The following is a 24,205-nucleotide window of genomic DNA, read 5'->3' as shown; positions in this document are numbered from 1 at the left end:
GTTCGCATCCTCCTGGCCTGGTCCCTCCCTGACTGGCTGGGCCTCAGGCCCTCCCCAGAGCATGGCTGGGTGCAGACCTCACGGTTCAGATGGGCTACAAGTTCTCACTTCAAAGCTATGGAAGGGAGGTTTTAGCTCCTTTAAAAAAAGAAAAAAACCCTTTGACTTAATTTATATAGTGATATGCTGACAGGCTAACTCGCCGATGGTTTATCGTCTTCTCTTCGTTCAGTGTGGAGGTGGCTGGTTACAAGAGACACTGGTTTGTATATAAAGACACTTGGGTTGTTCTGTAGCTCTTTTTCTTGTTGGCTGTACTAATGCTTGCTGAGGTCATCTGTGACACAGGAGGTAAAAAGTGGCAACCCCCTCCCCGACGCCACCCCCTCTGCTGCTTTCTGTGTCTTGTTCAGTTACCAAACAGCTGTAAGCCCATCTAACGCTAGGCACGTGGGCATTGTGCTAGGGTAGTTTCAGTGTGTCAACTCTATGAATTGAAATATAAACCAGTAAAATTGTATTACTATTTCTTTTGTTGGTTTTATTTTAACAGCATATTCATTAAATATTTTGGTACAAACAGCATTGCTTTGTAAAAACCAGTTTTATCATTATGTGCTTCTGTCGCCTCCTCTTCTCCTCTCCTCCCCACTGCCTTGCCACGCACAGAAGCAGAGTGAGAGAAGACCACCCATTCAGGCACAGACGCGGTAGCTAAGGTGGGTGCCAGGCCATGTGGGTTGAGAAGACACAGGCTTTGCCCTGGGGGAGACTGATGCCTCTGCTCATTTTTTTTTTTAAGAGATGGGGTCACTGTGTTGACCAGGCTGGACTTGAACTCCTGGCTTCAAGTGATCCTCTCACCTCAGCCTCCCAAGTAGCTGGGATTACAGGCGTGAACCACCACACCCAGCTCTCATGCCTCTGTTCATTATGAGCATTGCTTCTCTCTGAAAAATAAAGTGCTCTGACAACAGGTTTTTGAGGCTGGGGGAAGCCTTACTGGAGGTAAGGGTAATGGGGACTTGAATGACAAAAGCTTCTCACTGGGCGGAGATGGGAGAGGGAATTCCAGCGCCAGAATGTCAGTGTGCAGGGGAAACAGCTGAAGAGCAGAAAGGCAGGCTGAGCACTTGGGGCTCAGGTATGCTCTCCTAAAAGCTTCAAAAAAAAGTGGCAACAAGGAGATGCATCTTATCAAAGTCTCTTTATTCTCGTTGCTGGTCCTTCCACATCCCTGCATCACAAGGATGAAGCTCTCAGGCCTTCTGCTGCCCTTCTTTACCACCTTGTCCCCCTTTCTGCAGCAAGAAGAGTGAAGTTTCCCTAACCCTGCGGTTCCCCTCCCAGCCTGACCTGCCCTCCAGGACTCCACCTCCACCCAGCCTCTAAATGGAAGCAGGTCGACATGCAGACCGTGGCTTCATGCCTATAGGAAGAAGGGAGGATGGCGAGTGGGCCCCTGCCCTGGCAGGTGCTCTTGCATTGTCCAGGACAGTGGCTCCAGAGCACGGTGGCGATCGGGATCGTTTTGATGCTCCCAGGCTGAAGGGCGTTATTTCTAGAATCCACATGCCTGGCCAGCCTGCTCCGTGCTTTCCCAGTCCCAAGGGCCCCATGTTCAGGAGTGTAGGTTCTCAGCAAAAATCCTCATTCCTGCAGCTGTGTAGTGGCCCAGAGAAAGGAGCCCGTATGCCAGTAAGCCGTGACACACAGATCTAAAGTGACTCAGAGGAAGGACCTGTTTTGCAGGAGGTCCCCAGGTTACACTGAGACTGAGATTGAGAAGAGTAATTGCAATACATACGGTAAGTACCGTGTAGTGTGGAGATCCTGTGGCAACGTGGAGCGTGTGTATAACTGCAAGGGAGACAGAGTGGCAGTGACAGCTCTTTCTTTGCACTGACAACTAGGGGATGTGCTGGGTAGAGAAGCAAGAGGACACTTCTTAGGTGGGAGGAATAGTTGTTAGTGTTGTGTAATCTGCTTGGGGCAAGGTGATGAGAGATGAAAGTGGGTAATTAGGTTGGGCCCATGCCCGAGGGTTTGAGGTGATGGGGAACCACTGGAGAGTCCTAAACCCACTTCACTTTGAGAAGTTCCCTGCCAGTCCTTTAGGAAGAAACACTGGAAGAGAAATTAGGGTCTGAGCAGAGGCGACGAAGAAAAGGGAACAGGGTAAGAATGGGGGCAGTGAAACTTGGCGAGAGCAAGGACATGCCAAGAAGATAAATTTAGCTTTCAGTGTTATGTATTTGAGATAGCCTGGGACATGCAGTTAGAAATGTTTGGAATCCACAGTTGCTCGGAAGTTGGTTCAGCATCTTCTAGCACAGGTTTCTGAACCTCGACACTATTGACAGCTAGGCTGGTAATTCTGTGCTGTGGGGTCTGTCCTGTGCAGTGGAGCCACTCAGCAGCAGCTCTGGCCTCTGCTGGCTGGATGCCAGTGGCACACACCCCACCCCGACTGTCACAACCGAAAATGTCTCCAGGCACTGCCGCGTGTTCCCTGGGTGGCAAAATCAGTCCTGGTTGAGCAGCAGTGCTCAAACAAGCTGAAGCTAGGGGGATAGAGAGACTGTACGAGGAATGTTCAAGGGCTACACAGAGGAAGCAGGAGAGAGGACCTGGAGACTGGAACACGGATGCCCAGAGAAGAGGAGGAGCTACCTTTGGGTGAGGGTAGGCCCGGAAAAGGCTCACGGGATTTGGTAGTTGGGAGGGTGCTGGGGCAATGGCCCACCACAGTGGGTTGGGGGTTGGAAGGCAGGAAGCAGAGAGAAACCAGTGTAGATTTTAAGGCGGCTGGCTGTGAGGGAAGTGGGCATATAAGGCCAGTGGTTGGAGGGGACGTGCAGGAAGAGCTGTTGTGTTGAGAAACTTGGACTCTAGTTCTGACCTTGGGTACATGTCGCTGATGGAGGGCTGCTCACGAAGTCCGTGAGAATACACCACAGGCTGAGTGGACCATCTGGCTGGCCCTGCTGCAACCCGAGCTGATCTCCAAGGCCTTGGTAATAATTTTCAGCAGGGAGGAGGCAGCTTAGAATGGCAAGAGGTACCAGCCCCAAAATCTCCACTCCTGTTCTGAATTCCAAGTCCTAAAGGCAGGAGGTGAGCCATGAGCGAAGTGAAGTGAAGAAAAGGGCCCGAAACACAACTCCCAGGTCTGTACTGACCCAACACCTGTGAGACTAGAGCCTATGCAGAGAACAATACAGTAAATGACAACGGGCCCCTCATGGCCTGGGAGAGTCATTTCACTGCTTGCAGAAATGCCTGATTCTGACATTGGGATTTAAATCCTCTTCTAAGATTAATTTGGGGGTGATGAAAGAACAGGGCAGCTGGAGAAGATGGACATGAAGACTGGAACCACACGGAACGACTGAGGCACTCACTCCCAGAACAACAGGCCTGAGCACTAAGTTCCCTGGCCTCCCCGGCCTTAAGGTGACCACGTGGGCAGCAGGTAGGTACAAATTGTCATCGCACTTCACCATAAGCAACACGTGGAAACTTGGGGTTCAGGCCATGACCTTAGGGGCACATCACACAACCTTTCCAAGTTCTGTTCCTTCTCTGTACAGTGGGTTCAATGCCTGTCTCATGGGGATTGCTGAGCGCGCCTGTGAAGCTACTGACTCTTCTCATGCATTCTTCTCCAACTGTTAACTGTTGTTATAGCCAGATGTGAAAATGAAGGTGAAAGGCTTGCCTGAGGCTGCGCCGTCTGGGAGTTCAGTCTCTCCTACCATGTACCGCTTCCACCTTCTCTTCCAGGGCCCAAGAGCAAGAAAAACAATGCTCCCTCCTTCCTCTCCCCCAGATCCACCTCAACCATCTCTCCTGTGGGCTGAGCCTTGTGCCAGTTGTGGACAAGAAAGTCTGGCTACCCCTCAAACTCAGAAAGGCAAATATCTGGGAAGGAGGATGGAAACAGAGGGCTGGCCCAGCCAGCTTTTCTTTTACTCATTTTTAGCATGGTTGTAAACCCAGACTGACGGTGAGTGGGGAAAAGGTAGAGCCCTGAGTTGTAAAGTGAGGCAAAAACCCCCAGTGATGTTGTCCACACAGCTTTCCACTTACTTACCTGGAGGTGGCAGCAGCAACCCCTGGCCTGACTCCCTCCCAGACCACCACCCTGGGCCGGCCACACCTTCCTGTCCTCATTTCTCCAGGTGGGCTCTCCAGGTTGCTATGGCAGCTCGATCGCAGAAACTTCACAGGGAGGCTGGCAGCAGGAGCATGACGAAGAGCTTCAGCTTTGGATTCCAATTGCTGCCACCATCTAGAAACTACACCCTTGAGCAGGGCCCTTTGACTCAGAGCCTCAGTTTCCTGATCTGTAATGTCTGGGTATTGCCAACCCCTGGAACAGGTATGAGGATTAAGAGTGAGGTTTGTGAGAAGCACTTGGTAGATTCTGAGGTTTGAGATTCAGCACTCACTCAGTATACGTAGCTTACCCCTCTCCGTGCCAAGGTGCCAGGTTAAAGTTTCATGATGAGTAAACTTTTTGCACCATTTACAGAGAAGCAGAGTTGAAGGACCGCAGACAGGAGCGTAAATTAGGACTTGGCCCCACCCCCCAAACCACTGGCCATTATCAGGAACCACGCTGCTCCCCTTCAAGCTTCCTCAGCCCCTCAACCCTTTGCATGAAGGGAAGACCCTGTAACATGTACTGAGAGTCTTAAGGGCCAGGAAAAGAGGGCCTGCACTCGAACCTTTCATCAAAGCCAGATCCTTCATTTTAACAGAGTGGGTCCTGCACAAAACAGCCCATTACTGTTTAAGACAGAAGCATTTTTATTCATCCAAATGGGGAAAATGCAACATGTCAGGGCATTACAGACTGCAGCAGCCAGACAAGAGGGTCAGTCTATGGCAGAGTCCAACATACTCGGCACGAAGAAGCCACAGTGTGGGTGCTGCCTGCAGAAGCCGGGGCAGCAGGGTCCCTTTGGATGAAGGCCAGGCATCTCTGGGCGAGGCACTGGTGACAGTCCACATATGCAGGCTGCTGCTTCAACCACGCCGAAGGTTTAAAGTTCAGAGTCCTACATGTAATCATTACCCCAGAAGGAAGGACAATCCAGGGTGGTCACGGTTTCCAATGTTTTTTAACATAATAATACACAACAAAGTTATTGCCAAGGACTTTGCACTGCAAATTATACTATTTACACTTGTGTATTCAGAAAAACCCAGTAAATCGCTACATGATAGATATTTTAAATAGATTTCTAAAAACTAACTTGGCCATCACCAGACCACAGTAAGCTACAGCCAGGAGTCCAATGCCATGTACATAACCGTGCAGCCGGGAAAGGTTTTCTATCCACAACTATGCTTCTCTGTGCCTGCACCCCCAGCCCTGGGGCCCAGGAAGGGCTAAAACTGAACAGGGCCACCTTATTCTTAGTGTGAGTGAAGCCAGTTGTCAAACAGGACTTCAGGTATAGACTGGCTGCACTTCCCATTTCCTTCCCCGATAGAAGCAAGTCCCATAGGCCCTGCTCCTCCAGGAACACTACATAGCAGGTAGACCAGATGCACAGGCATGAGGCTAATGGTCTGAGCCTCAGCCCAAGCCCATCAGCCTCGCTGTTCCTGGAAGCGCACTTGTCCTAATCACGGCTACCTCAGCAGACCTGTCTTCTAAAGAAGTGACAGGGCCCAACCAGCCATTTAAAGAAACCAAAGGTCTAGTACAACAGGCCAGAAAGGTCGGTCCAGGGTGAAAGGCCTGAGTTCAAAGATGCTTTGGGGAAAACAGGACAAACACTGCTAGAGGCTAAACTATAGGACATCTGCCCAAGGAAGCAACAGCAGGGGTTTCCCCCTGGCCCAGCATTCACCTCGCCTTCCTAGCCCTGGTATGCTGGAAAGGAAGTCCACCTGGAGGCAGCTCACCAGAGAGCCAGAGCCAGCCGTCATTCCTGGGAGACGCAGAGTGAGCCCTGGGTGGGGGCCTTGAGGACCGCTATGATGTGGCTCCCTAGCAGAGTTTCTGAAAATGAGCCTTCGCTCCAGGAAAGGTAGTGAATGGTAGTAAGCACCTCCCACATAGCCAGGGCAGGTCCCGTCGCTAAGAAGCTGCCATATTAAGTGAGCGAAGGGAAAAGCAGCACTCGGCACCCCCAAGAAGGGGGTGCTCGGAGTAAACTTCACCTGACTGCACAGCGCCAGTCTGAGCATGAAAGGTGATCAGTGTTAGGAGGAGGGATAGTCTAATGGTGGCACTTCTGGCCTAGTATCAGGTGACAAGTATTTCTGGAACTAGGCCTTGCCTGGCTACTTCCAAATCATGCCTCAGGGGTCGGTAAGAAGATGTCTGTACTAAAAGGAGGCTTGGAAAGTGACAAACGTTTAGAGGGAACAGGTGTCTTACCACAGACCCACCAAACCAAAATTCCAGGAGGGTAGAGAGCACAAGCTGCCCAGAGAAGGGGAAAGGGGGCTGGAAATGTAAAACAACTTTCTAATATTGCAGGTGAAGAAGAAACTTCTTTCAGTCTTCCTAGCTACCTAAAACTCTTACTCCTATTGATTCATGTCCATGAACAATAAATAAAACAAAAAACCCTGACTCCTAGGAGCCACAGACTTATTTAGGTTAGAGTCAAAAAGACTTTCTGAACATCATCTGTTTCCCTAAGCAGAACAAGTCAGATGGCAACGAGTCTATGCCTGTGCGCTGGGACAGGGTCAGCCCGACAGACTAGCACTGTCCTGTGAGACTGGAGCCTCAGCACAGGACTCGCTGCCAGAGGAAAGGCCACATCCCGCACTCTCTTTACCAAACCCAGGGCCCACTCCACTTGCCAGGCTCGAGTTTGTTACTTTCCCTTCCCTAAACCCAGAAACAGAGCTCCTTCTCGGAGATAAGAATTTGCACACCTGTCAGGGGCTGGGTGCCACTCCAACTCCCTGAGAGAGAGAAGACCAGGCAGCAAAACCCAGGAGGCACATCCCTACCAGAGAGGGAGCCACGCAAGTCTGAAGAGAGCGGCCAGTGTGCCTCAAAGGGGTCTTTTCCTTCTGTAGCCCTCATTTGATTCTCAGGGATTACCAAACACAACTTCATTGAGCGCAAGCAGCATCCAATTCCTTAAGTCTTCAGTGGCTTCCTGCCTCCCCGGGGGCAGCCCACGCCTCCTGGTTCAGTCCCAGAGTGCCAGAAGCGGCCACAGTGGAAGGCGGTTCCAGTGCAGACCTGCCAGCCCCATGGCTCCCTCCTGGGTCAGCATCATGGGAGAGCCACATGTGGAGTTCGTGCCACCACCTCCCAGCTCTGGGGCGCCGGGCAAGGGCGCCAGGCAAGTGCCTTCCCTTCTCTGAGCTGCATGGGATCTTCACCACCCCCCAGGGCTGCTTGGGCTTCACTGAAATAGCACCTGTGTCAGGTCTTCTCTCTCCAGCCCTACCTGCGCAGTCACAGCAACGCCAGTCTCCTGTGCCCATACATCAACAGCAGCCACTCCCAACCTCTGCTCATCTTAAGGAGAGTGTCTGCCGCTCACATCCCTGGCACCTCACCGATGCTCCCTGGACGGTAGCTCCCTTCAACCTGCCTAGAAACCCAACTGAGGGGAAAGACTTTGCAGGGTAAAAAACACTACAAACATTAATGGGTTTTTCATCACCCCAACTATCACTGAGTACACCTTGGAGCAGGCACCATGTCTGATCCACCTTAGTCTCCCCTGCACCCGACGTGAGGCACAGCCCAGAGCAGTCTGTGATGCACCCGAGCAGTAGTTATTTCAACCTGCCTCAGCGGGCTGTAGGCTTCTGGAGAATAGGGCCAGCACCTCTCTACCTCCCTGAAGGCCTGCCCTTTGTGCTGTCCGTGGCCCGGTGCGTGCACAAAGGAAACGAAATCTGCTCCATAAAGCTTGCTTGTGGTGTGACTTGACTCGGAAGCAAGGGGGAGCCTGTCCCCACCATTTCACCCTTACACACTAACGCCCCAAGCCAGATTTAGATTCGAGACAATGTTTCATAGCAGGAGAGAAAAAGCCTAAAGATGGAAGATTCTGTCATGCTCTGTTCATGTCAGAAATAAAGGTCAGGCGCTCACTGACCTGCTAAAGCCAGTGGTCAGAAAAACCATCCATCTCTGGGCCTCTCTGTCACACTCTAGTACCAAGAGTAACAAATTCCTTGGCTAAAGTCCAGATTAAACTGAGAGGTATAATTTATAATCACAGACATGGTCTTCTATGACCAGAGGGACATTTCTAAAATGCATTTGTAATCACTTTACTCTCCTGAGCACAACTATCCAATGGCTTCCCACTGCCCAGAGAATGAAGCCCACACTCCTTAGCCTGGCACTTCAGGCCCTGCACAAGCTGACCCCTCCACACCTGTGCAACTACACAGACGTTCTCATTGTTCAACACCATCTCATCTATCATCTGGGCCTGCTCCCTTTCCTGGAGAACCCTCCTCCTCCTCCTCCTCCAAGAATCTGCTCCGGAGCAGCCTCCTTCCCAGGACTTTCCTGATTCACCCTCAGCCCTTCTCTCCTCTGAGCCCCATCACCCTGGACTTCCCTGACCCTGTTCTGTATTTTACTCTTCAACCACCTGATCTCCCATTTCAGTGTCCCACCTGTCACTCAAAACCTAAGTTCCGCTCAGTGCTCACACAGACGAGATGCTCAGGAAGTCTCCGTGGGGACACAGATAAATCGAGGCAGAAGAAAGGAAGAAGTTTCCAGTCATGATTAAGCCAAAGGGTAAGTAATCTCTACAGTCTTAAGACAGGGATCGGCAAAATATGGCCCACTGTTTTTGTAAATAAAGTTTTATCAAAACACAGCCGTATAGTCTATAATCTATTATATGGCCTTTGTGCTAGATGGCAGAGTTGAATAGTCCGTAAAGCCTGAAAGGCTTACTGTCTGGCCCTTTGCAGAAAAAGTTTGCTGATACCAGGTCTAAGGCAGTGCTTTCCACATGCGGTCACATTGTATAACACACATAAAGCGGTGATATTTGTGTGGCCTGCTAGGGTAATGAACAAGGCCATATAGTTAAGAGACAGATGCAACTGGAGTTCTGGCCACCCAGAAGCTGATGGGATCAGTGTTTCAGTACACCTTTAACCCTTTTGAAGTTCTGAAATAAGGGCTCAAAATCATAGTTGACACTTGAGCCCTAGTTCCCTATGGAGTGATAAAAAAGACACACAGAAATGCACCCTGACTCCTACTTGGGTCTCCCTGCCCACCTGTCCATGGCAAAGCAGAGGTGGCAGAACTGAGAAAGACAAAAATGAGGCCCAAAGCAAATCCCAAAGTAATCTCATAATTTCACATTTGTTTCCCTCAAAGAACTATGTAAAGAGGTCTGGGTCTAGTGCAGTGGCTCATGCCTGTAATCCTAGCACTCTGGGAGGCTGAGGCAGGAGGATTGCTCAAGGTCAGGAGTTTGAGACCAGCCTGAGCAAGAGCAAGACCCTGCCTCTGCAAAAAAATAGAAAAATTAGCCGGTGTGATGGCACATGCCTGAAGTCTCAGCTATTCGGAGGCTGAGGCAGGAGGATCACTTGAGCACAGGAGTTTGAGGTTACAATGAGCTATGATCACACCACTGCACTCTAGCTGTGTTGATAGAGTGATACTCTTCTCCAAAGAAAAAGAAAAAGAAAGAAAGTCTGTACCTTCCCACTGGCTAACCAGTTCCACAGATGCTGACTCCAATGAGCTTCAGCTCTTGCCCAGGTTTTGGAAAAAAAAAAAAGATTATCGTTCTGTAAAGCAGAAGACCTCCATACAAACGAACACCCAGCACCTGCTACTCTCCTCACTGCAGAGCCCAGCCAAGCAGAACTGCAGGGTTAAGATGCTGATTGACAGGCCACAAACCTCTCCACCCATTACCAATAGAGAGGCTTCCCAGAGAGCACCAGCACAAGAGAGCTGGGCCCACCAAAGGCCAGATGGCCCTCACTACGTTCTAACTCCCCTCTGTACCTGGTCGGCATCTTCCTCCCTTCCTCCACTTGGCCCATCTTGATCAGAGGCACCACTGTTCTCTACATCACTCTACTGAACAGCAGTCTGGGAGAAGTACTCTGGCAGACCCTCTACCCCTGGTGGGCACTGTTGTTCCCTGGCCTAGGGCTGGGTGCCGTCAGTTCCCCACCCCCAATCCAGCATAGGAGCCTGGCCTATGAGGAGACTCCATTCCTGTACCTCCCTTACCTGGGCATTTGCAACAGCCTCTTCCTCATCAGCCCTCCTGACTCTGGTCATTGGCCATCCAACCATCCAAGTCATCCCTCCAGAATTCTCTCACCATATTGGATGATGGTAATCACCGAAGGGCACAGCATTCAGGGCGTTTCATGAGGTGGCTGTAAACTGCACACACCCCAAGTGGGCTTACCTCCCCTCCTGGGGTCCCCTCCCCACTCATCTACCAGGCAAACCCTTGTCCAGCTTCATGAGAAGCCTGGGTCACTTCTGTCAGTGCCCCTGTAACTCTCTGTAAGTTACTCAACTCTAAGCACTTCTCCTCCTGTGACCACCAGTCAGTCTCTTCAGAGGCCTGGCTCCTTTCCTGGATTGGGTGGGAGACCTGGGACTGGACCTGCCATCCCCCATCCCAGGGCCAGTGAGTAACATCCCAATCAGACCTAGAGCATTTCTCTCACCACAGAAGATGACTCTTACTCTGTCCAAATCCCCTGAGCATCTTTCTCCCCCTTCCTGCACACTCCATCTTGGTCAGTGGTTTCACCTTCTACTCAGTTGTCTAAGCTGAAAATCTTGATGGTTTCTCCGACTTCTCCTTCTCCCCCAACACAGAGCCTGGTAAAAAAGCAGCAGGTGACAGTGACTAGTTTCTCAATAAATCCATGTACCCAAGAAGCAAGAAGTGGTCTTGGTAATGTCAGCAATCACATCAGAGTTCAGTCCAAATTGACATCTCATGGAGGAATTTCCTCTTCACTATCCAAACTGGCTTCTTGCTTGAACATGCCCAGAAACATGGAGATCACTTCTGCCCTCACCTGTGCTCCCAAGGCAGCTCTACCATCATGGGAGGCATACTTTAGCTCAAACTGCCTAACTGGCTTCCCCTATCTGTCATGACCCTCTGGAACCACATACGGTAAGTAAATATGATCTCATAAAATAGTTGATGGAAGTATCAATGTTCTCCCCAGGTCTCCCTTCACTAGCCTCAAACATCCTCACCATTTGATCTCATTTAAAGGTGCCTTCAGCTTTCCTGAGTTCCTCAGGTATAACTTCCACAGTTTTTTATCTCCCAGGTGATGCCTACTGTATACTGCAGCCTCCAAGAGCATGAGAGATTTCAGAAAGCTGACCAACTTCTGAGACTATCTATATGAGGGAAGGATTCAAGGAGATCCCAGCAGCAGAAAGGAGATTCTGCCACTTAAAACTCTGGAAAGTGTGTTACTGTGATGGTGACCCCTTTGGATAGAGCACATGTTGAAGGTCTAGCCAGGAATGGATGACAGCCAACAACTAAAATGTGGATGAGGCTGAACATAAAAAGCACCTTTCCAACTGCCCATGCCCTCCCCTCCTTCCAACCCGAGTAGCTCTCCAAATGGCAATTACTGAATTTGCGCTTTACCGTAGGGCTCAGTCATGGTACAAAAAGGTGCTCTGTGGAATAGATCCAGTTATGCAGCTGACAAAAAAGCAGGATGCCCAGCCCAGGGGTGACTAGTTGGTCGCCTTGCCCAGGAACAAACTAATAGTTCTTCCAAAGGAACCAGAGAAAGAATGAGCCTGGAAAGTGGATTTTGAGGAGACCAGGGAAGGGTCAAAGAGAGGTGGGTTGGTTTTTGCTTGTTTTGTTTCAAGCCACATAGGATATAGCCCAGAAGTTTAGAAGAAAGGTGAGTAGAATGCATCATAGAGAGGAGATGACACTGTTGCCAAATGGTCTTGGAAAACAGGACAGACATCAGGCTAGACTAGTAATACAAACCATAAGTACTGGGCACAGTGCTGTCAGAGTATGTGGGCTCTGCCACTTACAGCTATCTAATTTGTGGCAAGTCACTTTAAGCCTCCATTTCCTCATCTGTAAAAGGAAAGAATTTCTAGATCCCACAGTTTTGGTGGAGTTCAAAACTGACCCCTAAGAAAGGGCTTCTGTTAACTGTAAAAACAGTATAAGAAGTGTTATTTCTTCTATGTGGTTAGGAGCTACAGTGTTTTGCCACAAACAAGCAGGGTGGTTTGGAGCGATCTCTGGGCTTCAATTTCCCTGTCTGCAGAGTGGGAACAATCATCCTTTCACTGCTATTCCTCCAAGGTTCTACCAGTAGAGCAGGAAATGAAATAATGAATGGGAAACGGCTTCACAGAATGTTATGTTCCACAAATGCTGGGCACTCATTCTCCCTCACACATATCAGTGCTGTAGAACTTGACAACCTGAGTTTCAAAGAAGGTTCCTTCTTCCTGCTCCCCTCCAGAATTATGGCAGGGTGCTCAGAAAAAATGCCAACTGCCAAGGAAGATGACGGCTTGGGTGGGTGAGGAGTATTTTTCCCTGAAAAGAATTCTGTATCCATCCCCACATATACCGACCCCTAAGCAGAGACCCAGCTGGCATTAATGAGCTAAGGAGCTGGGAAGTGGTCTGCAACAGTAAGAGAATCAAACACGTTCAGCAGAGTGACTCGCATGCCACAATCGAGAAACTTCAAAGCCATCCAAGCAGGGCTCAACATGCATGGGCCATACTTAGAGGGAAGATGGCAAACTCCAAGATAGGATCCTGCCCTGAAGCCTACTCTAAGGCAAACTCCTGGCATTGAGAACTGGCCTCTGCAATCTGCCACTTGCCCATCTCTGCCAAGTATTTGCCCAGGGACACCTCCCTGTACTTAAACCCCACACCTGGGCTGCTGCCCATTCATGCCCATTCCTTGTACCAAATGAGCCAAAGCCTCACTAGCCTGCCTTCCGAGTCTGGCTTAAATTTTTTAAGACATCCCCATCACCTATCTCAGGCCAGGCAGAGAGCATGCACCCAGAAAACATGTGCTAAATGAAAACATGTACCTCAGTTTCTCATTGACAGTCAAACAGAAAAATGAGCTTTAAATACGAAAGTTTCCTCTGTTTATACAACCACTCTGCAGTCTTTCAGTCTATCTTTCCAGTTTGTCAGACAATTCTTCACAATTAAAGAACATATCCCTGTTTTAGGCCAGGATACCTAGTCTGGAACAATCTCGAGTCAGAGGGTCTAGATTCCAGCACAGTCTGTCCCTTTCGCCCCCAGCCTTTTTAATCCATAGCATGATGGAGTAATAAGAGTATTGGAAAGACCTGGGTTTCATTCCTGGCTCTAGCACTTCACTTTGAGCATCAGTGTTTTTTTGTAAAATAGGGATAATACCACATCCAAGAAGGTAGTCTGGAAAATTAAGAGGACTGTCCAACTGCCTGGCACATGTCAGATACCAACATTGGCATTTCTCTTCTTTCCTCTCTCCTACTCCTGCTTTTTAATCTATTGCTGCCCACACCCTAAAATGACCTAAACTGAAGGCTACTGATAACTTCATTATTTGGGGCATTTAGCTGACTGACACTTAAATGCAGAGGCCATTTGTCCAAACTGTACAAAGGGATCAAGATAGGAGAACCTGAAACAAAGCAGACAGAGACTGAGCTTCTTGGACCTGCTAAGACAACGTCCTAATAGCAGCCAAGTTAATCCCATCTCCTCCTGCTGGCCAAACAGCAGTAGAAAAAAATAACTCTGGACCACGTATCCCCAGCCAGGGTATGCTAATCAGACATACTGAAGCTGTCTGGGCAGATGGTGGCAATCTTCACCCTACCCACCAGCAGGGGCAGCACAGTTCATTTGCAAAAATGGCAAAGTCCTTGCAAGTGAGACCAAGACTCTCCTTAGAAGGAGCAAGTAGTGAGGATGTTTGTTAACAACCAATTGGTCAAGGCAAAAAAAAAAAAAAAAGAGGTCCTCCCTCAATGTTGGCTGAATGAGGCAAAGATGCCACGAAACAGACTCAGCTGTTCAGAATCAGGTGATTTCTGCCATGACATTAAGTTATACAAATATCTCTTAGATTTAATAAAAACCTCTTGACTACAAATCTAGATGCAAATCTATCTTATTTCCCTCCTTAAAGGTAATGCTCAGTCCTTGCCTACACATAGTTTTTACAAACTTAGAGTACTTCAGAGCTCAATCTGTGTTCCCCACTTAGCTCACCTCTTACCAACAGCCAGGGACACATGTGCCCACCTTTCTTCAGAGGTTCCTGAAGTCTTTGTAGATACATTTGAGCCCAGAATGGACAGTAAAATGTATACTCTTTATTTAATCCGACAGTGTCAATTTCACCATCTACTCATTTTTCCTCTGTCGAAAGGCAACTTCCCTGCTGTGTCTTAACAGACAGATAGATACATGGATAGATGGACAGAGACGGATGGATGGATATGTTTTCTAACATATTAACAGAAGGGAGGCTTCATGTGATGAGTGCAGATTTTTCCCCTCAGAGTGTTGAAGCAAACTCTGTGAGATGAGCTATAGGAATGCTATTCAGAGAAGCATCTTAGCTGACAGCCATCTAAGTATGCCACCTAGACTCCTCCTTTCCTTTCTATGGTTTACAGTAATTTGCTTTCTACCTACCAAACACTGGTGAGCCCTGAAGGTTAGATTTTGGGGGCAGCTATAATCAAAAAACTGTTCTTTATTATTAATGCACTGGTAGAAGACCTGGAATAAGCAGGTAGATAGTCTAAGCTCAGCCGTTGGGAAGTTCTAAGCACCATTAAATTCCAAACCAAGTATTTACAAACCTTGACAGCAGATTGGCTGGTGACCTAACTACTGCAACAGACATGTGAGCAATTTCAGCTTGGATCTGCAGCAAACTCACCACACCAGCTCTCACCAGGTCTTTGGTTTGCATTTCTTGTCCGACTCCCAGATGCTAGGAGTCCTCTCCCCAGGACTGGGAGCAGCTGAACCTGTTAGCACTAAGGAACCAACATGGCTCCATCCTAAGCAGGCCATGCACCTGCTTCCCAACCATCAGCCCAGCTGTGCCCTCCCTCACAGTCTCTCCTTTCACCTCAGCCAGTCACGGTAAGAACAGCCAACATTTACTGAGTACTTACTAGGCACCTGGTATTGTTCAAAGTACTTTTTGCATATTAACTCATCTAATTCCCTGAGCCCCATAGGAATGTGCTGGAGGGAGAGAAATACTCTGGCCTAGATTCCCATGTGGTTTCTATTCTCTATTTCTAGCTGTGCAGTAAAGCTTACATAACCTAATTTGCATTATGGTACTATTTTAAAAACCTCCAAAGATCACTGCTTCAGGCATCAATGGAAGCTGTTAGCTCCTACCTCAAATGATAATGCGAGAAAGGATATCTATTCTCACAACTAACACAACTTGAATTCTTGACTTAAAACAGTATTTCTGGAAGATGCTATTAGGAAAGGAAAGGATTTGTTCTTATATAAGAAGTATTAGCAGCTCTGTGCTCTGTAAATAAGTGCTAGAGAGAAACATCAATATTGAAACTCACCTCAGCAGTAGGTTTCTTGGCTCTGCTGTTGTTATTCATTTACCACCTATCTCCTTCCCAGGCTTCCTAGTAACACTGAGAAATCTATGGTCACTGGATGGCATGGCGTCAGATTGTTAGACAGTACGAGTTTGAATTATCATGGAACCTTTCTTATTCTGGATAATTTCAGAGATACCCCCAATCCCTCTCAGGAGGCACTGGCATAAGATGAATGGGAGTTATGGGAAGACCATTCACAGAGCAGGTTGTTTTCAGCTTTAACTGCTCTTAATGTCCTTGGTTTTAGGGCTCTGGGTTACTAGAAATATAATTACTTGGGGGTGCGGGGGGATCTCCTTAGTTCTTTTCCTTAACTCACTACTGAAGGTTTTCCTCCACTGAAGTTATTCATGAAATCTAAGAAATAGGGAAATTGAGTAGGTTAATTAAAAGAGTAAAACTCCCCTTGTTTTTCACCAAAAAAATGTGGTCAGTGTTTAAATTAACCACTTTGTTCTTTGCTGTACCACAAAAACTACATAAAAAGGACTGAAGTATTTGTTGTTCACTTCACTCAGTTCACTTACTTGGAAAGAGGTCCATGAATATAAACCTGATAGGTTTCAGGCTCTCAAAACTGTCAGAAAAATATTTTAAATGGGTAAATTTCCAAGTGATGCCTATTTCAGTGATGTCAAAGACCCTACACATCATTCAATAGTTTATAATTAAATATTAACTAAGTTAATATGCTTTTTGCCACAGCTAACACACTATTTGTCTCCCAAAATGGTATATTAATAGGGCCTATTTATGATAGGCCCAATTCCCCCAACAAGGAGACTCTCACACTTAAAATGTTTCCACTGGTTGGAGCCTCTGTTCACTGGTACCCAGAAAAGAACCTGACATGTGACAAGTACTGGGCTGTTCAAGCAGGACTGGAGTGCAGTTGGTGCTAGTCAGCTATACCTTGTACAACCTTTTTATGGACACCAAAGCCACATTAAATGTACATACAGATTCTGTATGGAAAAGAAAGTTGTTCCAGCAACCTTAAAGTTAGTAATCAAAAGAAACTGCTACTTAGAAACAAATATAAAACATGAAATTCATTTTAATATCTATATATCAAATACAGCCTTAGCACAAAACATCTAGTACATAATGAAATGCATTTATGGGACATACTAAATGAAGCAAATCCTTATTAAAATACTTGGCCTAACGCTCTCAAATCTTTTAAACAAACTCCATGATGGCTGAATAAGGTAGGGAATAAATAATCAAGCTACCTAACCTAGAAAAGACAGATAAATTGCCTTAAGTCTATTTGGTCTCTGCAGACTTGGTATTCACCACTCTGAGTCTTGCTAAAGTTGGTTCTGCAAATAATTAGCTTAACTCAGTCCATTACATATTTTTCCACAGTTACCTTAATATTTTGGTTTTTTTTTTTTTTTTCATTTTCTATTGCTTTTTTTTTTATGGCTTCTTGCTGTTGTTGTATTGGGGCAATACAACACAGATCAGAGATTTTCATTTCTCAGAGAATGAGAAATTGGCACTTTGATCCTCAGCTTGTATAACAATGACATACATGGATCCTACCAGCACTGTTACCAATCTTGCTGCTTATGAAATTCCACCACTTTGGCCAAAAGAGTGCCCTGTCGTTAAAATCTTCTTAGGTGAACTGTTCCTACCATTGAATTCTTATATTTAAACAGGTGCGTGTGTGTAATTTACATACATTTTATATTCTAAGTTTCTGCACACATTCTACACACATTACACATGTAACTCAGTAAAAGTAAAATGTCTCTCTTGAACAAAAAGCAGTTACAAGGGTATTAAAACAAGTGTTGAAAAATAACTGTTTTACATTTAGACCATAAAATTTTTAAAGGTAATGTGATGACATAAGACCTAAGAGATCAAATACATCATATATGATTGTCATATATGCATGTTGTATTAATTATTTTTCTCTTTAATCAGAAAATAAAAGAGCTTACCTTTGTATACTGAGATCACAGCTTACAGTCACTATATCTCAGCCTATTTTATACAAGTGATATGGCTACGAAGGTCCGAGGAGAACGAGAATAAAGTGAGATAAACGTGCTGAAAACTGCTTAAAAGTATTAACCTGAAATACACAGAGGGTCCAACACCAGTTTTATAAATACATTAACGAGGTATTTCCAGCTCTTCAATTAATAATGGTGACCGATTCATGATTTTCAAACATTCACTCAAATTTTTAAAAAAGAAGAAAATAAAAGGCTAATACCAGCAAAATCTATCAGTGGTTTGTTCCCCAGGCTAACAATTTGAGAGAGACTACAAATGACTTCAAGAACTATGTAAACCCAGCTCCTTGCTTCACCGTACCATGCATGCCATCTAATCAGTGTGAGGTATGTTGGAAATCTATTGGACCAATTACCTTGCACAAGAGATGGGGTGCTCCTGCAGCCTGAAGAAACACAGGATGCAAGCCACATCCCTGGCTAGGCGCCAGTCCCCATGCAGAGGATATGGCTTCAAGGAGGACCCCCATCTCTGAGAAATTATAATAGTGCTAACTGACGCAGTCAGGAATGTAACTGTTCGAATTTATGTGCTAAAAAAGTTTAAAAACCGTCAGAAGATAGCACAGCTCACACGCTAATTCTAAGTTCTACATTGGTCTGTAACTCCCTGACAAGAAACTATGCTAAGAGGGGTCAAGTACAGATATTGCTAGGTTTCCAAAGGAAAAGTTTTAAAACAGACACCGTGGCTTTGAATAAAGTATTGCTCTTCTTTAAAATGCTCAGTCATTGCTTTCAAAAAGAAAGTGTCAGAGTGGTGTATCTGAAAGCTGGATAGCCTCAGGGTGTCACATTGCTCTTAAGACCAAGACATAGAATTGCCATTTCAAGCCAGACAACCTGATGGTTCTAGAAGTCAGAGAAGAAATCTTGAGGGCCCAAGTGAATAATAAATGGTGCGACGCTCAGAGGCTGGCAATAGGGGCTGTCAATGAAAAAACCGCCTACAGTGGAGAAAAGAGCAGAGAAGCAAAACTTTATGTTAATTTCACACAATTTGGTGAAGCCAAGGGCTTCATTTATATTTCTCTGCTCTTTCAGCTGTAAGTGGAATTTTCATTACAAAATGGAGGGGTGGGAAGGGCAACAGGTGGAGGGGGACACTTAATTCATTACAGAATTTAAACAGTTGAACTTGCATGGTTACCACTTCTAACAAAGGACTGACAGCTCGATTATTTTAAGTAAAGCAGAGAAATGTAAAAGTTTGCAGCAACTGGGCAGGTTTACAACATGGTTAGTAACTTCCAACAAACAACAAAATTAAAAAAAAAAAGAAAAGACTTGGTAGAAACCATTTGAAATGACTGCCATCATGTTGGAAAACAGCACAGCTCCCTTTTCTCCATTATAGAGGGGTTGAGCTATGAAGCAGAGTCAGCTACTTCAAAAGAATTTTCTAAAGAGAAATCTCCAGAGAGATTCCAACTTGGAATCCAAATTTGATGATCCAATTTCAAATAACAATACAGCTGCAGCTGCCAATTAATAGTATTCCAAAACCAAAGAAGACTATTATAAATATTTAATAAAAACTGGACACTATCAGCCATGCTTTTTCTTCTCAGTGATGGCTCTGTTTCATCCATAGGTCAGCAAAACGAATCAATGAAACATGAAAATTCCCATCTAAAATGGGCCCTCTTGTTTATGTCTAGCCACTAATGCACAGGATGAAAATGATAAGTTACAGCTATTTCCAGCAAGTGATGAGGTTTTATTAAAGTATCACCCACCACTAATAAAGACAAAAGGTCAAAGAGAAGAAACAAACTAATCATTGTATAAATACATCTGAGAAGTGGCACTATCATTTGTTTTACATCGCTCATTTAGTGGCCCCAAAGTAACTTGGTACATTAATTTGCCATATTTTGTGAAGCCCATTCTCACTGATGAGCACTGTTCAATTCCAAAAAGGAGAATTTAATAGGGAAAAGGAGAGCTAATTCATACTAAAAGCAGACATTTTTTAAGACAAACTTGTAAATATCAACAGGGGACCGACCCACTGCTGCCTTCATGGGGGTGAGTACCTTAATGAAACCATTACCTTCTAGTAACATCATCGGCTTTCCAAACAAGGTGAGAATGCAAGTGGAGGACTTAGGTCTGCACCCTTTACAGAACAGCACAATGTTACCGGACTGATCAATTTCCACCAGCATAATCAGGTGTCTTAAAAATAAATGCTGACCCATGGCTGAAACCTGTCACTTTTCACAGCAGCACTCAACAAGAACTGGGACAATCGAAGAGCAAGTTTTTATGGGGACCCTGTTGCTGCTTTAGATTCTGATGTAATTGAAGAGGAAAGGAGACCCTTCAATGAATCCCAGCAAAACAGCTAATCTTCTATCTGCATGAAAAAGGCCAGGGAGTGAACACAATATCTTACAGAGTGAAGAAGGCCACAAGAACAAAAGAAGGTGATTGATCGATTAATTTATTATTTTTTAAAACTTGGAAATTCGGAAACTAAATAATCACATTCTTCCTTCCCCATCTCTGGGTAGTACCATCACTTTAATAAGCAATTGCTTGGATAACAGAATATAACCTTTATCGCAGGGATGCCCTTGCACAAAGGGCTTACAAAGGAAGTAAACTGGCTCAAACTAACAATTGCCTTTGCTTTGTTGTAGCAGTTTGCTTACAAATGAATGGGCTTCTAGGGCTAAGTTGTTATTAGTTTTCAATTCCTTGTCATTTGATACCAAAACATATCAAAAATAATAAGCTAAAACAATATTCAAACCCATATTTTATTGGCTTTAATTACACACTTCAATATTTACAAAGTTAAAGTTTAAATGAAAAGTCTCTATTGTATTAAAAAAAATAACTACAGCCCAATTAAAGTGCCCTGGGGCAAATACATATCAATCAGCTGAGAATCAGTGACTGCATCAGGAACCAGGCAGTACTCTTGTGTTACAACAAAGCAGTTTATTTGTGATCAGTGTTTGAGACTCTATACATCCTTCACAAATTTAATTTTACATAATCTGATACTTCTCTTAAAACTTAAACTTTGAACTGCTAGACTTTTATTTCCTTAGAACAGAAGGGCTGGTATAAGTTATTTTCCAGAAATGAGGTACCGTTTCACAGAACTGGTTTCTTTTTTTTGTTTGTTTTCAAGTTTTAGAGAACTAAATTTGCATTTGTTAAAATCAAAAAGTAGGAAAGATGTTCTTTACAAATAATTTTGATCAAGTATGTGTTCAAAGAAAGCAGAATAAAAAGGCTTTTTCTCTAACATTCTGTATTGTACTGTATTCAATAGGAATTAGCTTCTGTCATTTGCTAAAAGAATGAGTAGTGGGGAACAGGATATGTTGGGAATTTCATAACGGGCAACAGAACCATTCTCTTGGGTAAACCTACAGAGAAAAGAAACGGAGAGGACTCCAAATAAGTTTAATACTCCAATAAAAATTTCAGGTAAAAAAAAATCTTACAGTAATTATCATTAACCTTTTCCAGATTAGTCAGTCAACATGTACCATTTTGGAAGAGGCCCACAAATCTCTCACAGATATATTTTGAAATTGCTCTGAATAGTTTAATAAATAGTATTTTCCACTCAAAATGAAGATGGCTACATCACAGGAAGCAATTTCATTTGAGTGAGCTGCCACAAATTCTAAAGATCAAAAGCAAAGCTGTTGATTAATATTCTAAAGTGACTCTAGAAATCCATATAGTTCTCAATTTGGCACATCACATATTACAAAAGAAACAAGGGTTGTCAAGAATCAAAGTAAAGCTTTCTGTGCAGGCCTCAGTTGCCCAGAAAGACAGCTCAACTGGAGCCATGACCAGGTCTGTGTCTCTCTTCTTAATGGCTACTGCCGATATTGGCATGGCAAATCTGGAAAGATTAATTGCTTAATTAATTTGTAATTAAATACGTTCTTGTGGCCTCACAAACTTCTGCATACCCAAGCATGATTTGAAATCTGCTCCTATTTCTACTCTAATATTTAACCTATGGAGAAATCACAAAGCAGCAACAGCAGGTATTCAAGAGCACCAGATGATCAGAGGGAAATTACCCCACATGCAACAGCTTTACAAAGGCCAAAAGACATATTTACCTTACAGCCAAAATAAAGCATCGTTTTAGTAGGTTTGCATCACAGTAACATTTAAAAACCAAATCTTTTATGTGAAAAATGGGGGCATCAAATTTCACCAGCTTTGGAAGTCAGTTATATGGCACATGGAAGAGAGGAGCCTTCTGAAGTGGGGGCTCAGAGGCCGCAAGGTGAAAATATGTTAAAGGAGGAAAGGGAGGAACAAGAGAGAAAAATTAAAAAGACTGAGGAAAAACATGAATGTAACTTGGAGTCTAGATATAAAAGTGTTTTAAAGGAAAAAATTAAGCTCTAGCAAACCCTTACTAAAGAATCTGAAACTTACTATATAATCTAAAAGAAAGACACAGACTTAAAAACCTGCCCCAGAATGCTTTGGCACTTACACAAGACACAGTACAGTGAGTCTAGTGAGTCAAAATATATTTAGATAAATTGACCAGACCTAATTCACAGGAAGGATGAGGTGGTCAGGATATCCAGAAGCTAGCTGAATGGTAAAAGCAAATGGCCAAACCAAAAAGCATTAGAAAGTTTAAATTTAGAAGGAAATCTGGGTGGAAAGCATATTCTTAGATCCGTCCTCAATTCCTAATCACCCCATTATTGCTCCAGCTCAAAATACGGGGAAGCCTTGACCATACCTGATTGTGCTAGAGGAGACATTCAGGTCAAGGATGTAACTCCAGGCTCCAAACTTTGCCTCAAAGAAAACTTGTTCCAAATGTTTGACCCTTGCAACTTCACATCTTTCCAGGATATAAATTATCTATCTTAATGGGCAAGGTGTTAAAACTATTCACTTTATACCTATTTCTACAGTTAGGAAATCAGATGAAGCTTCAGTTTAGCAGTGGCTTAAGGACTACAATTTTCATCCAAACAAAAATGGCAAAGCTGACATGTAAAGAGAAAAAGCACAATGTGAAGGTCTGAAGCTCATGTAGAGGACTAACGCCACAAGTGGCAATACAGAAAGAGCTTTTCCCTTCTGTGTGCATGCACACCCAGCCTGGGGCACGCTAACTCACACACATTTACACACGCGCGCACACATACGCTCTCTTGCTCTCTTCTCTCAATGACAAGGTCCTGCACATGGCTGATTCTATAAGATGTAGCACCTGAGTTAGGAAAAATATCTAAGAGCATATCACTGACTCCAAACCTATTGCCTCCATTGCCACATAAACCTCATTCAAAAGTTATCCAAAGGGCCACTAGGGTTCATTTATGAATTTGCTTTTACTTTTTATTTTGCAGGGGAGAAGAAAAACACCTATGATATTCTACCATGTACTACAGACTTTCTGCAATAAGCACTTAAGTGACACATCTGGTGATACCCCCATCACCTCCTCTCTAGAACCAATGACACCTATTTACTTCACCTTCAAAGGAAAATTTATGGAAAAGGATGATGGCTACAAATTTGAAGTGAGCATTTCCTATTCTTGACTCAAATTACCCATAGGTTCATACAGTTCCAAACCAGAAACTTAAACATAGCTATATAACTGGTAGGCAGCCAAGCTAGAAACTGGGTATGGCCCTTCAGTAGCCTTTGAATGGTGTATAAGTTGGCTGTAAGAAGAACTACTTAAAATATTTAATTTCGATATGGTCAGAAACAGGCAATTAGAACAAGCAGTCCTTCAATCAGGCAAAGCGGAGAGAAGAGCAACTCCAACCAAACCAAGAACCACAAGGTTGTGGCATTTTCAAAGGGAATTTAAGTTGGGTCACTAGAATGAATAGGTCTGAGATCCTCCGATTCATTTACAGAAACCCTAGATACAAACTGTGCTTTAGATTGTTGTGACAGTTGCTAAAAGGAGGTATCAGTAAGGTGGTATACATACCATAGGCTGGGGCAGCTGTGCTGTAACCATATGGTGTTCCATATCCTAGTGCAAAGAAGAAGAAAGCAGATCAGTCCAAGACCCAGGGCAATCATCACTGGCCCAATTCACCAGCACTACCTGGCCCGAGACCGTGGGCCCTGAGACTTCTTCCAGATAGTGTATGAATAAGAACCACTGCCAAAGTAGTCTAGCCACTCTCTCTGTGCTTGCTTAGATGTGGAAGCTCCTCACCATGGCCTACAAGGCCCTCCTTGATCTACCCTCACTATCTTGCATCTCTTTCTCACTGTACTTCCCACAATGCATTATATTAATAAGTATTTGTCTCTTGTCTGTGTTACCCACTGGAGTGGCAGAGACCTGGTCAATCTTATCTGTCTTTGCATCATCTGAACCTAGCAGAATGTTTAACATATAGGAACCATTCGCTAAATATAATTTGTCAAACGAAATACTTAGAAACAAATTATCAATTTCCCAAAATTGGAAAACAACTTTCCAATTCTCTTTTCAGAAAGTAGTGACAGAGCAGGCTGAGGCTTCAATTGCCATTAC

At 44.8% G+C, this 24,205-nt stretch overlaps 1 protein-coding gene and 1 pseudogene across 3 annotated transcripts in view; both read right to left on the bottom strand.

Annotated features, from left to right (window-relative positions):
* Window positions 1-4,802: 4,802 nt before the first annotated feature.
* On the bottom strand, window positions 4,803-8,251 carry LOC105826442 (annotated as a pseudogene). The gene has a single exon (XR_001138313.1). The product of XR_001138313.1 is annotated as an uncharacterized LOC105826442 (transcript).
* Window positions 8,252-17,049: 8,798 nt separating this feature from the next.
* The window catches only part of STRBP (spermatid perinuclear RNA binding protein), a 125,845-nt gene continuing 118,689 nt past the window's right edge, over window positions 17,050-24,205 (bottom strand). Inside the window, exons 17-18 of one of the 2 annotated variants that reach the window (XM_012664425.1) lie at window positions 23,648-23,692; window positions 17,050-17,735 (exon numbers count right to left, since the gene is read on the bottom strand). In XM_012664425.1, coding sequence (XP_012519879.1) covers window positions 17,731-17,735; window positions 23,648-23,692 — 50 coding nt within the window. In that variant the 3' untranslated portion in view covers window positions 17,050-17,730. Of the gene's footprint in view, window positions 17,736-20,612; window positions 21,069-23,647; window positions 23,693-24,205 lie in introns of those variants that run through there. The other variant, XM_012664424.1, reaches the window with a different exon arrangement.

This window comes from Propithecus coquereli, unplaced genomic scaffold, assembly GCF_000956105.1.
Source record: "Propithecus coquereli isolate 6110/MARCELLA unplaced genomic scaffold, Pcoq_1.0 Scaffold89, whole genome shotgun sequence".
NCBI lineage: Eukaryota > Metazoa > Chordata > Mammalia > Primates > Indriidae > Propithecus > Propithecus coquereli.
Note: the sequence above shows the minus strand (reverse complement) of the source record. Positions and strands in the feature narration are given on the sequence as shown.